The 14,625-nt window shown below is 46.2% G+C and overlaps 3 protein-coding genes across 3 annotated transcripts; 2 read left to right on the top strand and 1 right to left on the bottom strand.

Moving 5' to 3' along the window:
• The first annotated feature begins 4,244 nt into the window (after positions 1–4,244).
• LOC135386142 (isochorismatase domain-containing protein 1-like) lies at positions 4,245–5,586 on the top strand. The gene is made up of 5 exons (XM_064615904.1): positions 4,245–4,532; positions 4,598–4,645; positions 4,981–5,142; positions 5,203–5,319; positions 5,399–5,586. The coding sequence occupies exons 1-5, from the start codon at positions 4,413–4,415 to the stop codon at positions 5,540–5,542; spliced, it is 591 nt and encodes a 196-aa protein (XP_064471974.1). The 5' UTR covers positions 4,245–4,412; the 3' UTR covers positions 5,543–5,586.
• On the bottom strand, positions 5,553–9,792 carry LOC135386143 (deoxyuridine 5'-triphosphate nucleotidohydrolase-like). Its single transcript, XM_064615905.1, has 6 exons — positions 9,261–9,792; positions 9,081–9,172; positions 8,954–8,998; positions 8,745–8,819; positions 8,593–8,663; positions 5,553–5,835 (listed from the first exon to the last, which is right to left on the bottom strand). Exons 1-6 carry the CDS (start codon positions 9,491–9,493, stop codon positions 5,779–5,781), a joined length of 573 nt encoding a protein of 190 aa, XP_064471975.1. The 5' UTR covers positions 9,494–9,792; the 3' UTR covers positions 5,553–5,778.
• Positions 9,501–12,875, top strand: LOC135386141 (protein KTI12 homolog). Its single transcript, XM_064615903.1, has 9 exons — positions 9,501–9,659; positions 9,951–10,002; positions 10,064–10,116; positions 10,176–10,231; positions 10,301–10,380; positions 10,768–10,927; positions 11,003–11,065; positions 11,122–11,192; positions 12,712–12,875. The coding sequence occupies exons 1-9, from the start codon at positions 9,512–9,514 to the stop codon at positions 12,845–12,847; spliced, it is 819 nt and encodes a 272-aa protein (XP_064471973.1). The 5' UTR covers positions 9,501–9,511; the 3' UTR covers positions 12,848–12,875.
• Positions 12,876–14,625: the final 1,750 nt, after the last annotated feature.

The raw sequence follows: 14,625 nt of genomic DNA, 5'->3' as shown, positions 1-14,625 counted from the left end.
TCAAGCAGGAGAACTAAGAAGGGAGGGAGGGAATTATTCGCCCCAGCGGATGAAAATATGAGGTATATTTGATTTGACTGTACTCGTTGAACCCGTTCCGGCGGTGCAGCACTTCTGTATTCGTTTTGTCAGTCCCGCTCGGGCCTTGATCTGCACTCTCGTATTCGTCTTGTAAAAGTGCACGCATAGTTCTGCACGAGTTCACGGCCGGTCTGCATTTCATGTCCTTTCCCTGCAGATTACTTCATCTCTCAAGTATACGCCGGTTCAATTGGCAGTCTCAGCGCTAGAAGCGGTCATCGTCGTGGCCACGAAAGCTAGTCGCGCTCCAGAAGCCAAGTTGTGTAGGGTGGCTCTTTGATTTGCTGTTCGCTCGCACACGATGTATGCACGAGCCAACGCGTTCTTCTATGTTTGCGCTGCAGGCTACATTGAACCAGCAAGATACGGTGTTGACTAAAAAGTTTCTATACCACACGTGCATTTTAAAGTTGAGTGTCTCGCCATAGGCATAGATGCTATATTCGATGTCCTCGCCGAACCCACGACCTTTTGCGGTACCTTCCAGGCCCTGACATTTGACACTTCGCAGCGTTCGTGCGGAATAGGCCTCGTTCCGAGTGTGTAGCCCCCCACCTGGCGGAGTATATTTTCTGTGTGCGTCGCCCGCGTAGTTCCTACCATGGGGGCCTTTCTGTTTTGCCTGTAAAACGCCTCTATATGTCTCTATTGAGTTTGCTTCTTGCACCAGTGTCTTGCTACAGTGTCTTGTGTCCCGCGTCTAATGACGTGTCGTCACGTTACTGCTTACTCTTGGCGCATGAGATCAACTACCAAGTATGGGTAGCTGAAAGTCGCACGCGAAGCGTGATAGAGGTATCGCATTTAGTCACAGCTGGAACTCGCCGAGTACTCCATAGGGAGAGGGTTATCTTTCCTCAGTTTTGGACTGTTGCTTGGTGACGACTAGCACATACACTAATACTTGACATGCTGTGAGTTCTTGTTGCTATTCTGCTCCAGTTCATTTGAAATGTTAGAGGGAGCCAGTCCGTGTGACTTGACTTCCAATTTGACGCCAATACAGATGCACGAAGTGTTCGTCTGTCAGCGAAAGGATATAGAAGGGCTTGGACAATTGAATGGAGGGACGCTCTCTCCAAGAGGTCCGGCAGCTCCAATTCCGCGATTGCGTGACGCGCATACCGTGCTCGCGTAAGTAAACCACGACGAAAGGAGACAGGCAAATTAATTCTGGTTTATTAACTAAAGAAAACTCCGCTCCGTTTCTCTTCGACGCTGTCACTTTAAAGGGAGACGCGTTGCATCGAAGTAGAGTTGTGGTACAGACAGAGGTGGGAGAAATAAATTGCCAAAAATATTGCAACCTCGCACAAGACGCGCTTTTCTCCGAAGCAAGCTTGTCGCCACCTTTGTCCCAACTCAGTTGACGAAAAGACTCCAACACTGGGATTCGAACACCCCCCCCCCCCCTTCTATTCTCGATCAGAGGTGCTATACCAAGCGCACCGCGCTTGTTACCTTCCCGTCAATACACGGAGCCACGCTCTGAAACACGGAGACACACACTCACCCTCTCCTATACATTGTTGCCAGTCACGCTCCCGTTCACACAGACGAACGCACTCGTGGCGGGCGGTATCTGTCACTAATAACGTAGTAGTAGCTAAGGCAATGAAATCTAGAAGGTCGCTAATGGAACAGATGCTTCGCGGTGCTAAAACATTAAAAATAAATAAAAATTAGTAACCTCTACAAGTGACTCTGGCGACGGGCGAGAGGAGAGAAGTTTCTGAACTGAACTTGACGCATATCGAAGTATATAAGTGAAGTAACATGCGATCAAGACGCAGTAGAACGTGAAGAAAAAACAATGTGCAAGTTTCCGGCGATGCAGAATCAAAAATAACAAAGACGGTTAAGACTCGGTTACTCTTAACGGTTACTCTTAACCGTCTTTGTTATTTTTGATCAAGACGCAGCGGAGAAAAAAAATGCTGGCATGGGGAATGCTGGCTGTGTCCCTCCCAGTTAACTATCAAGTTCCGAATTCACAGCCACGAGCAAAAGACAGGCGTTCCTGAATGAAAAGACTAACCCTGCTAAGCAAGGCAATTAATGTCACGCTCGTACAAGTTACTGTAATTAGCAAAAGCGTATGGTGTACGAAGCCTCATTTTGCTAAACACGCATGAAGGGGCATAAAAGTGCAAACATTTCTCCTTGCGGAATGAAATATGCTGTTACACTGACAGCAATACAAAAGGAACGGAATTCATGCGTTGCGTCGTTCGTGCTTTGCCGTTCGCGATGAAACCGCAGTTTGCGCTTTCCCAATTCTCCTCTTCACAAGAGGCGCGACACCGCGGTGCGGATAGGGCGGATCAATTTTGCCCTGGCGAAGATGGCGTAAATCGGCGTGGCGGAGACGCAGCAGGGGCAACAGGGGTGGCAGCCGCGCCGCTTTTCGAAGACAGTTCTAGCGAAATATCTGTGTGCGTTGGATGTGGTCTCTTTTGTCGGTAAGGAATAGATGCAAGCGAGCTTGTGTAATACATCGATGCGAGAAAATCCGAGACAGGGAAAAAGAAAGACGCCCAAGAACAAGGCCGCTTCTTCGTAAGCACACCCGTCCTGAGGCCACCTTCCGCCTAGGTCATTATGACTGTCACCTCGGCTGTCACTGACACTTTCAAAATTAAAAAAAAAAGCATAGAGTTTACATATGTGCCCTCCACCTGTAGCTATGTACTGGTAACTGGATGATGTCCTGCACTCATTGAAAAATTGTAACAAAAAAGAAAAAAAAAAACGAAACGGTGAAAAGTCAATTGTGGAAAGTGTGACGATAAGTGACCCAGAGACAGAGGAACCACGCAGACAACCACAACAAATTCTCGAAAAGTGAGAATTCCCTAAGAATGTTGTGGTCCTCTGTCTTGGTGTTACTTTTCGTCACGTTTCACCCAGTTAGCATGCGCTTTGAGTCTTATCCACGTGGAATGTTTAAATTCTACCGCGAAAATTCTCTCAGCTATCGCTCTGTTACCCAACCGTATGAACTTCCAAGACCTCTGCCGGCCGGCGCACACTCTGGGGCGGCCCGTCGCACCCCTCGGTACGACACTGTTCGTGTGCATCTTTTCGGACCCAGGTATCGTTTTTTTACTATTTTTTTTATCTTATCCATTAGTGGTCCCAGCTGCAAGTTGATCAAGCGCGGGAAAAAAAAATGAGGCGCACGGGAGAGTAAAGTCAGTATGATTTGTGAAGTATCTTGCATCTAATGATTTGCTCCTTTGGGGCCCCATAACTGCGACCCGATAAAGTGCGTGAACTTGGAACCCTAATCTTCGAACTTGTACTAGCATTGTCGTGTCCCCATCCCCCGTGTCCCCTACTCCTTCCTGCTGTCCTCTCTCCATCTGTCCACGTCTGTACACTGTTCATAGCCACAGTTGCCTCGCAGCGCTAACACGGAAATATTATTATTTTTGATTTGAACGTCAACAAGCAGTCAACTGAAATTTCTGCTATTTCGTCTATGGGTCAGCAACGATGAACTCAGGCAAGTTTATGCTACTGTGACGTACCTGCAGTCACACAGTGGAAGGTTCGTAACTTTAATGTGAACTCTGTGGAGAGTCAACCGGCATATGAACACAACAACAATAATTAAATCATTAACAATTTCTTGATTCAGTTACGCTCAAATTACGGCTTTGCTACACAAGCACCAGAGTTGAAAGGTGCAAAATAGCTGCAGCTGACGAACATCTTACAATTTCACACAACGCAAAATGACATAGCAACACATGACAAACACGCCGACAGGATTTTAACGTAACAGGGTCGCTCTAATTAATGCCTCTCCCCAATTCTGCTATCTCACATTTCCCTGAAGCATCTAATTAAAAAGATAATGAAAATAAATATCTCGTATCTTATATCTGTTAATTAGCCACCTCACGGCACAAGCAAGCTTATTCCTAATGGCCGTGTGTGTGCAGCTAAAAAAAAAAACAAAAAAACCCTGATGCATACAATAAATCCAAAGGTCGGGTGAAGAATGACCTAAAACCCGTGGGAATTGATCAGTACTAACACGGTTACTAAGAGCTTGGTCAGTCCTCCAACTCGCCGCAGAGGCAAGGTGAACAAGTAAAGACAAACGTCGGGCTACATTTCATTTTGACCGCGTGTACAGGTCACCTAGCAACACTGGTGGGAACATGGCGGCTGGGTGGATATTGATATTCGCAGTGTCACGGACATCAACACGTTTCTGGTTTTAATTTCTCGGAATGGTAGTTTGACTATGGTGAACTAGTTTGACAATCTCTCGCAAAGAACAGTGTACTTAATCGCTTGGTGACACTCAGTGAGCAAAAATGCCGCGCAGCGGAAAGATGGCCGTGGAGGAAACGGCATTTTTCATGTGTGACATACAAGAAAAATTCCGACAGGCCATACGCTACTTTCCTGAAATTACGGATGCAGCCCAAAAACTGGTATGACTATTCAGATAATAAATAAGTGGCAGAACCGGCATAATCTTTTGACAATGCGTTTGCAGCTTCAATTGTCTAAGCTCCTGAAGATACCACTAATCGTAACAGAGCAGGTAAGCACTTCGGTGGTTCAATGCACACCCAGATGCATGGGCGTTCCCAGGGGAGGGCAAAGAGCTTCCAAAGGGTGGCAAAGCGTCCAACCAATAGACACTACACAATAGAATAACGACAATGGAAACATCTGGCATTCAGAGGATCCGGCGGGGAATGATGATATCAGATCAGACAAAAAAAAAAAAAAAATTATGATTACCTGCGAGCAGAGAGCACTTTCCAGTCTCGGAGCTCCACGGGATGCCACCCCCCGCCCTACTGCCCCCTCTCGGAACACCCATGTCCGCGAGCAGTGAAAGCTCAGTACTCACCCTCATGTACCATGTTGCAGTACCCAAGTGGTCTTGGCAACACAGTAGCTGAACTGGACATTAACCATGCTGTGGGAGTCCACCAAAAAACGAAGTTCAGTATGGTAGTTCCAGAGGTGATACGCTTCCTAGATGGACCAATTGGAAAGCAAATAGAAGTCGTCGTCCTTTTTGGTATTGAAGTGAGTGGTCACTAATACACGTATACAACCGGTGAGATCTAACAATATACAACGTTTAAGGCTCATATATGTGTGGAGCAAACAGCCATGGATTTGCTGGGCCATGGAAAGATCGTACACATTGTAGCGGACGCAACCTCGTCTCGAAGTCAAGATGACAGAATTCTCGCATTTGAGGTAAATCTCTCATCATCTAATCATCAAACTCCAACATCACAGTGGCCTCTAATAACGTGTGTCGTATAATGTATTGCAGAGGCTCCGTCAAATAGGCTGCTTCGTAGATACAACAGAGAGCATTATTTTCAAGTTGGTGAAAGACAAGGGTCACCCACTTTTCAACGACATCCGCCAGATGATCAAGAATGTCACACACGACACTGGTCTTTCAAAGATGTGACGACAGGAAATGCTTGTACATTAAAAAGCTTTATTTTTACAACAGTTGACAAGCTGGGGCCTCCTGAGGTCATGTACAAAGCACTAGCACAAGCATCACCACCTTCAGTATATTCAGTAACAGAAACAGGTGGGAGTTAAAGTTATTAGAGATCTTTGATACAACCAGAAATCTTTGGCATGACCATTGACAATAGAACAATGTGAAATGTTAACAAAGGGAAATGGGGACAACATTCAGTTGGTACCCGTCGAGCCGAATCCTCCCTCACCCCGTGCAGTGCTGTCCAGCGACTGGAAAGAAAACACATATTTCACAAGAGCATGTGATGTTGCCTAGCCTAAAAACAACACGCTTGCAAAATGTTGGGGCTTTTGAACCCTTCAGTGAAAACTACTTCCCATTCCCAAATACCCAATACAACCAACATGTTTCCTGTTCCTCATGTCAGGGAGCTTCTTCAAAAAAGAAAGCTCGACTTCCTAAACAGAGGTTGCCCACTTTTTTTGGACAATGCCATCTCCCAGAGTGATGCAACATATCAGGAAAAACAGTCCGAAGACTGCTTTGCCAGTGGTCGCGCCAGCGTGGTGCATGCATGTACACAGCAGCAAAGCACATGTATACACGCTTATAAATACGTGTACTCCACTGCAAACACAGGGTCTCTACCAAATTGCAGCCTCCAAAGTCCTCGACTCTTCCAGGTTTCCACTGACTATTTCGAGGCAATTCCCAGACAAAAACAGAAGGGGAACATGGTTCCTGCTCCTACATTTTGATTCTGGTCACTCGTAAAATACATTATTTATCGAATAACCGTATAATATGGATCATTTTAGTTAATTCAAACAAACAGAACGTAAATATGTACATGTTTCTTAGTTGGTTTTTAAGAGAACCTATTTTGTTCCTGCAGTAGGGAGACCTCATGCTGTGCCTCATTGATGACCCTCATGTATATATATATATCTATTTTTTTTTGGTTAAATGTCAGGCTGTGACTACAGCTGCTTTTTGGCAGCTTCCCTGACAATCCCGACTTTTTCACTAACATCAAAAACAAAATCAACAAAATTCCCAAACAATTCCCGATGTTCCAGGTTCCCTGAAACATGTTCTAACAGTTGATTAGGGCTGTGTGAATATTCATTTTAGAACTGAAACAAATATGTTACATGACCAAACATATGCATTTGTGCGGAAATAGAAGCAGGTGTAGAGCGTGTTGGTTTGAAGTAACCATGGTGAAGAACAGACATCATGATGATGACGAGTTGGAGTTTAATGGCGCATAAGCAACTATAGCTATGATGCATCAAGGAAACACACATACGAAGCACTTATCTTTACATGAAACAGCTCTCACTTTGCTTGCTATGTTTTCTTGTAGTGCTTTTGGGCTTACAGGTTTAGCTTCAGAATGCATTTCATTTGAAGAGACATCTCTTTGATTCAAAGTTGGAAAGTATATTTCCATATCCAATCCGGAATTTTAATCGAATACACAATGACTTTGTTACTCGAGATATCCAAATATTTGCACACCCTTCTCTGTATCTGCAATCCAGACTACTTGCAATTTTGATGTTCTTCTAATTAAATGACTACTATTAATGCTGATGCATGTTGATCCTTTTATCGTGTAGGAGACATGGCATAAACACAAAGCTAAAGCAGACAGTTGCACAGAGTGACTCAATTAGGCAGGTCTAGTGCGTGCTGGGAGAGTTTGTATTAGCGTGCAAAGTCTGAATATCGAGACGTTGTCGAACATGTTCCTGCTGCAAACAGGCAGTGTACAGCTTCAGTCTTAGTCACTTAAGCACACACAATTCTAATAAACAATTAAAAGAAGACAAAATTCTAATTAAAAAAAATCATGCACAAAATAATAAAGCTGCATTGAAAGAGTGTCGCTTGTTTATGAACTATGCAATTACTGTGTGAATAGCAATAAGCTAATTTGCGACAGCACGTGAAAGGTCCTTAAAAAAGAATTCGAACAAATTCGTGACATCTTTTGGCCTTACCATTTTGACGAACTAATTTCCTTACGCGTGCCCCTTTTTTAACGGAATGGCGACTGGTCACTTTTTGCACTCTGTTAGCGGAGCCAACACGTGACATACCATCGGACCGCTCCGACCTTGGAGAAAACACAAAGGAGGGAGAAGACATCTCTCCCATTTTCCCCTCTTTCGAGGAGCCTCACGACTTCTCCACCACATGACCCTCTCCGGACGCCAGCGTTGTTGCTAAGAGACAAGTGCCCTCTCCAGAACATGACATCATTGCAATTTTGTGGGGTTATGATTACGTTACTCGCTCGTTGCATGATAGAAACTTGTGGAGGCTCAGCAGATCTTCAAAAATTGACAGAAATGCACAGCATTCGTAAGCAGGATTGAAATTTTGCGTATAGAATCCTCGAGGCACCTTCTTTTCATGGACTAAATAAAATAAACGCTGTTTTCCAAGTGTCACTCATGTGGAGTGGAGTCATGAGATCAGCCCAACAACCTACTGCTAATCTCCTGTGAGTAGTGTCCTCTTGGAACAGTCAAATAAGCACAAACAGTGTCGTTCATCTCAACATGCTGTCACATCACACAGATGTGTCACAATTGCAGGTACAACATTTCATAAACATGTTCACACATTATTTTCGTTCTGCCAAGATCTCCCAGACTTCAACGGTCTGTTGAGATGAAGAACATGGTAATGTTCTCATCACGATCGGAAATGTACATCTGTTGCAATACAACAGGTAAATTCGGAGGTTGTTCCATTGGCCGATAAGGTGTGAAGCGGTTCTCGGGTATGACATAACTAGGTATTGACGCAGACTTGCTGCACTGTCAGTTAAAAAAGGAGGGTTGAGTTGGCATTTAGTGGATATATAGATGCTCAACTTCTACATATACTACCACAGATTTTACCATTTCAGTGTTTTGAGGGAACCTTCCAGGCAAGCAGATGCACATGTAAGCCATTCTGAGGACGAACATGTTTCAACTGCAACAAGCAATGGTGTACGGTATAATTACCTCAACTTCCTCAAGATCTGGATACGTTATTCTCTCGCAGATCAGCTGTGCAATTCTGTCCCCCTTATTCACTGCAAACAATACGGGTGGGGATGAGATGTAGAGCACGAGTGGTGCGGAATCTGAAGTTACGAGGGGGGAACGCTGCATACCTTTGAACTCTTGGCTGCCAAAGTTGAAGAGGACGACACCAACGTTTCCCCGGTAGTCTTCATCAATAACGCCGGCTATTAAAGTTCATAAACACAGTTACCAGCTACACAACGTAACAAGAACGGAATGCGAGTGAGAAAAATGGGAATATATGGAACAAATGTCCGGGAAGCACAGAAACGTACAAAAACTGTAATAAGTGATTTACCTCCAACGTCGATAAAGTGTTTCACGGCTAAACCAGACCGAGGTGCTGCAGGGAGAAAGACTAGCTTCAAGACTCTTAACAATAAGCATCGTATTTTTATGGGTTCAGACCCGAAAAATCAACATACCGACACGACCGTAACATCCTTCGGGAACTTCAATCTGTATATCTGTCATGCAGAGCGCTTTCTCGTGGGGTGCCACAACATAATCGTAGGCACTAGAGAAACAGAAGCGCCTGAATCAATCGCCCGCCATTATGTTATGCCACAGCTCCTCCCTTCACAGAACCAGAAAGGCGATATTACCTGTAGAGATCGTAACCTGCTGCTTTCTTCGAGCCCCTCGTCGGCACGTACGCATTAGGGCTGAGTTTTGCAAACCTGAGGACGGGTCCACAAATTTCGCCCGGCATTGTGCTACACCTGCGCGTCTCGACTTGCCGTAAATAATATAAGCGAAAAAGGCGCGCAATCCGTTCGTCACGTGACAACGCACACGCCAATGGAAAAGTGGACAACCGTCGCCATCTAGGAAGCATTGCTGGAAATTAGGTAAGATGCCGCTGGTTGTGGTGTGTGGATTTCCGAGTAGTGGAAAATCCTTGCGGACCCAACAGCTGAAGGAATACTTCGAGAAGGAACTCGAGAAACCTGTTCATGTGGTCTCCAGCGACCCTAATTTGGCGAGGAACAACGTTTTCGCAGGTTAGTTTCTCTTACTTCCCGACGCCACTGCTTCTCCCATAGATTGCACAATGTCCACCGTTTCTTGACAGTACGTTTGTTCTGTCACTTGGTGAGGTGTAGTGTAGTGTCAACAATGCAGTCTTTATATTTATATCATACCCTAAATGTTGTCGCGGCACGGCAGTAGCTACTAGCTAGTACTAGCCAAGTAGAAACACGAGCAGGAATGTGGATTTAGCTGTTGCCAGACTTCTCCGAAGTCCTGCTGTACATGAGGCGCTCTGCTTAAACAGGACTTTTGCTTTGCAGATTCTAACAAGGAAAAAGAACTAAGAGGGAAACTTAAATCAGAAGTCTCACGGTGAGCTACATATTTCATGTGCCCAATTAGACTGGATATAACATGTTGCTCTCATATGTAGGCTACTCTCAAAGGATAATATAGTTATCCTCGATGCAGCAAATTACATAAAAGGTATGCATGCAAAGAAACTAAAATTAGAACATCCTACAAGTTTTCCTTCGTTTCATCAGGTTACCGCTATGAGCTCTACTGTCTTTCCAAAAGCGTAAAGACAACACAGTGCACTGTGAGAACCTTTCATCTCCACATTTAATCTGATGACAATTTGGAATGTGCTTATGTCGATCCTTTACAGGTGCACACAGACACGGCAGTTGACAGGTGTTGGGAGTGGAATACAGAACGGCCACAAGAGGAGCAGTACACTAAAGAAATGTAAAATACCTTATCATTAACTTATAATAAAACTCGTTCTCAGATTGTTTCTTTCTACACCGAACTGTTCCCGTTCATGAAATGTCTTTGGAACCAGTTTGAAAACTTGTAACCTTCAGGTCCTAATATTCAGTGAAGAAAATTCATGCTTTGAACAGCTAAATAACTGACAGGCATATCTGGTGCTGCACAAGTCTCTTGCTAGAACTGGTAAATGATGCTGCATTTCATATCATAGTCACCAGTTCCCAGGAAAATGATAAATGCCTTATTTTTGGAACAGTACTAAGGCATAACAATCTCACATGAATACTCCTGCATTTCACTGCTTACCGTCCGGAACGACTTAGTGACTGCGTTTCTGCAAACAACTCTTACCTTTTCCAGATTTGATGCCTTGATCCAGAGGTTTGAGCATCCAGACTCTAGGAACAGGTGGGATTCGCCGCTGTTTACAATTCACTACGACGAAGAACTACCTGTCACTGCAATCTCGGAAGCACTCTTTGATAGAAAAGCCCCACCTCCCAACATGGCAACACAGTGTGTGAGTATTTTACAAATGGTCGTATGTATGCCGTTACAAAATGGGTACAAACTCTAACTGTACGTAATCCTGCAGCAACCTCTGTCATCTACAAACTTCTTGTACGACGTGGACAGAGTCACGCAAGAAACCTTGCAGGTAAATTTCAGCAGATCACAAAGATTTCTAGCTCATTCGCATTCCTTCGTTCATAGGCCATTCTACGAGAACAGAACACATGTAGCATTGGCGATTACATCGCTATTCCAGGTTGTACAGAAAAGATATCCTTTCTTACTTTTAGTACACAGGTCTTCAGATACAAAAGTCACTCCTCTAAAAAGTTATATTGCTAGTGTTTCATTGTGTCCAGTCGCCAACCTATTTTTCTGACTTTTAGGAGCCACAAAGTCGGACTAAATTATCGGGCATTCTGAATTTTTAGTGAATGGCATAAATCCACTTTATTTCAAAAGCCTTCACTGATATGCGTTGAGGGTATCTATACTTTTCTCCTTCACAGGACGAGACAGATAGGAAAAGATACTTGTAGTAAAAGATGTGTACGAAAGATCAGCCCTTGCAAAGATTCTAAAGCGGAGCGTTCAGTTTCACTCGCACACAAATAACTCTGCCCAAATTTGTTGGGAATGGCCTTTGTTTCGTAGTGCTGTACAAAATGTTGGGCGCTGAGCACACTGTTCTGCAGTACTTCGGCGCAGAGTGCCAAGAACCATGCAGCTTTGAAATGAGATTAGTAGGGGTGTGCGAATCTGAATATTTTAAGTCGAATCGAATATCGAATCGAATGGGGGGGAAAATTCCGAATACCGAATCGAATATAGAATATTTGTGCAAAATTTACAATATGTGACTTTTGCACTAAAAGTTTCCATCTTGTGGCCCCTGGCTTTAGGGTAATTTTTCTGGCATTAACTGTCACAAGAGAGACACGCAATTCTTCTGTTTAAAGCCCCTACTCGTTTAATTTTACATCAGAGTGCTTCCTGCTTTTCAGGTGAGCCTACACTTACTGAAGTGGTTACCTTCATTTCAAAATTTTATGTCAGGCAGTAGCATGTTATACGGATGAGGCTGTAATTGTTTCAGACAACCACAGGCCATTTGAGAAACAAACAAATTGGCATCCTGCCTCAGCTTTGCCATGAACACCCTTTAGTTTCTGTGCTCTCACCCGAGGAAGCTGCACTGCTGAAATTTTAGACATAAAGGACATCTTTAAAACACCCTTCTTGTTTGTGGGCTGTAGTCATTACTCGAGGGTCCTAACTTTTTAAAGGCAACCTTGCAAAGATCAAATTCCCTCGTCGGCACCGCTAAACTGTATGTGGGAGGGGCACCATCTCTTCCACAGACGATGTCTACAAAACTAAGTTTGGATAACTTTATCTTAAACTAAACACCGTCCGGCCTGTGTTGGTCCTGCAGCAAGGGCAATTTCGTAAAGCAGGCTTCACCTCGTGCACTGAAGCATCAGGTGAAGCCCACTTTCGGGTTGTGTCGTTCATATTCATTCGTGGAATAGTCGAATATTCGAAAAATCGAATATTGGATATTCGATTCGTGAATCGAATAGTTCGAGCGTTTGATATTCGATTCGAATTCGAGAACTCGAATATTCGCACACCCCTAGAGGTTAGTACTAACAAGCAAGTCTTCAAGGGAATGGTCCGGAGTATTGGATGCGGAAATGTGTCGGTTCTGTGAGGTGTTTTACGGCTCAACAGTCAGAGTGTAGTTGCTCCTGCTCTGTATACCATGCTTCCTTAGCTGAGCTCTCAAATCCTGCTTCAACATAAATTCAGGGCGGCTGAACTCTCTCGGCACCGACGGCAGTTCATAAGCTACGCCAAGACCCATCCTGCAGATATTGCTCAGATACCGAACTTGTTTGTACACTACATTAATGAAACTACGTAGGATAATAAATATATTTATATGTCCCGCACTTGTGTCTTGTGAATTTTGTGTTACCTCTACGAAAGTGGTGTTCTGCAACTCTAAAGGACGTTGTGACGCTTCACTGTAAATAGGGAGTGACTTTTACGGGTTAAACCCGATTTCTCCCCGAATTCCAGTCACTATGAAGTCCTCAAGTGACGTTTCCACAGAAGACGAACAAAGGTCGCCACGTGTAACACATGTAAGAATGGGACACTTACGTTCCCAGCAATACACCTGTAGCAGCAGCGTCATAATCATCACCAGCACCGCCATCGGTTACGCGCAGCACTGCGCGTGACCCGAGCTTTCGTTTTCGGTTCATCGCCATTAACCGTCATTAAAACCCATCAACCTCAGTAGAGCCTGGTCGCCTCATTTCTCGCTCTACAACTGGTGACCCGAAGCTGCTGTCGGCGCGGTCTTGCAACAGCGTCAGGATGGCAACTGGAAACCTCTCGGTTTCTTTTCCCAACGTCTCTCGCCAGCCGAAACACGCTACAGCACCTTCGGACGTGAGCTCCTCGCCGCCTACCTGGCATGCAGACACTACCGCCATTTTCTCGAGGGCCGCCCGTTTGTGCTGTACACCGACCACAAGCCTCTCATGTTCGCCCTGCGATCGGCCTCCCTCAACCACTCGCCTCGTGAAACCCGCCACATGTGCTACCTCTTGGAGTTCACGACCGATGTGCGACACGTCGCAGGCGAAGGCAATGCCGCTGCCGACGCACTCTCGCGGCCGGACGTCAATGCTCTCCATCAGCCCCCCGCGGTCGATTTGGACGGCATCGCCCAGGCGCAACAGGCTGATCAAGAGCTCGCCGCCCTTCGTTCATCCCCCGCCTCATCCACCGCTTTTCGGGAGATCTCGCTCCCCGGTTCGACGGCAAGTCTATGGTGCGACACCTCTACTGGTACCCCGCGCCCTTTCGTTCCCCTGGCCTTCCGCCGGCATGTTTTCAACGCCCTCCACTCGCTGTCCCACCCTGGCGTGCGCGGCACGCAAAAGATCGTCGCAGAGCGCTACATATGGCCTCGCATGAATGCCGACGTCCGTGACTGGGCGCGGGCCTGCCTGGCCTGCCAGCGGTCCAAAATCTACCGCCACACCATCTCGCCTCCATCGCGGTTCCTTCCGCCAGATGCACGTTTCGACCAGGTCCACATCGACTTGGTCGGCCCGCTTCCTCCGGCCAAAGGCTACCGCTACCTGCTCTCGTGCATCGACCGCTTTACCCGCTGGCCGGAGGTAACGCCGATCCCTGACATCACGGCAGAGACGGTGGCCCACGCATTCCTCTTCTCCTGGGTTTCCCGATTCGGCGTCCCGTCCACTGTAACCACGGACAGAGGACGCCAGTTTGAATCGGCCCTCTTCCGTCACCTGTGCAGCGCCCTCGGAACCCATCACATCCGAACCACGGCCTACCATCCGGCTGCCAACGGCCTGGTCGAGCGCCTTCATCGGCAGCTCAAGGCTTCCCTCCGCGCCACTGACCACGGCGACACAACCTGGCCCGAGCGTCTACCCTTCGTCCTGCTTGGCCTTCGCGCCGCGATCCGCCAGGATGACTGCAGCGCGGCCCACATGGTCTACGGCTGCCCGCTCCGCCTTCCCGGAGCATTCTTCACCCCATCGGCCCCGCTCGTGCACGACCCTTCCTCCTACATCGACCGTCTCCGCCAGCTCTTCCGGGACCTCAAGCCCACGCCTACCCGCTCCGCTCCCGCAACACGCGTGTTCGTGAGCCCCG

Source organism: Ornithodoros turicata, chromosome 2, assembly GCF_037126465.1.
Source record: "Ornithodoros turicata isolate Travis chromosome 2, ASM3712646v1, whole genome shotgun sequence".
NCBI lineage: Eukaryota > Metazoa > Arthropoda > Arachnida > Ixodida > Argasidae > Ornithodoros > Ornithodoros turicata.
This window is presented reverse-complemented; position numbering and strand designations above follow the sequence as displayed.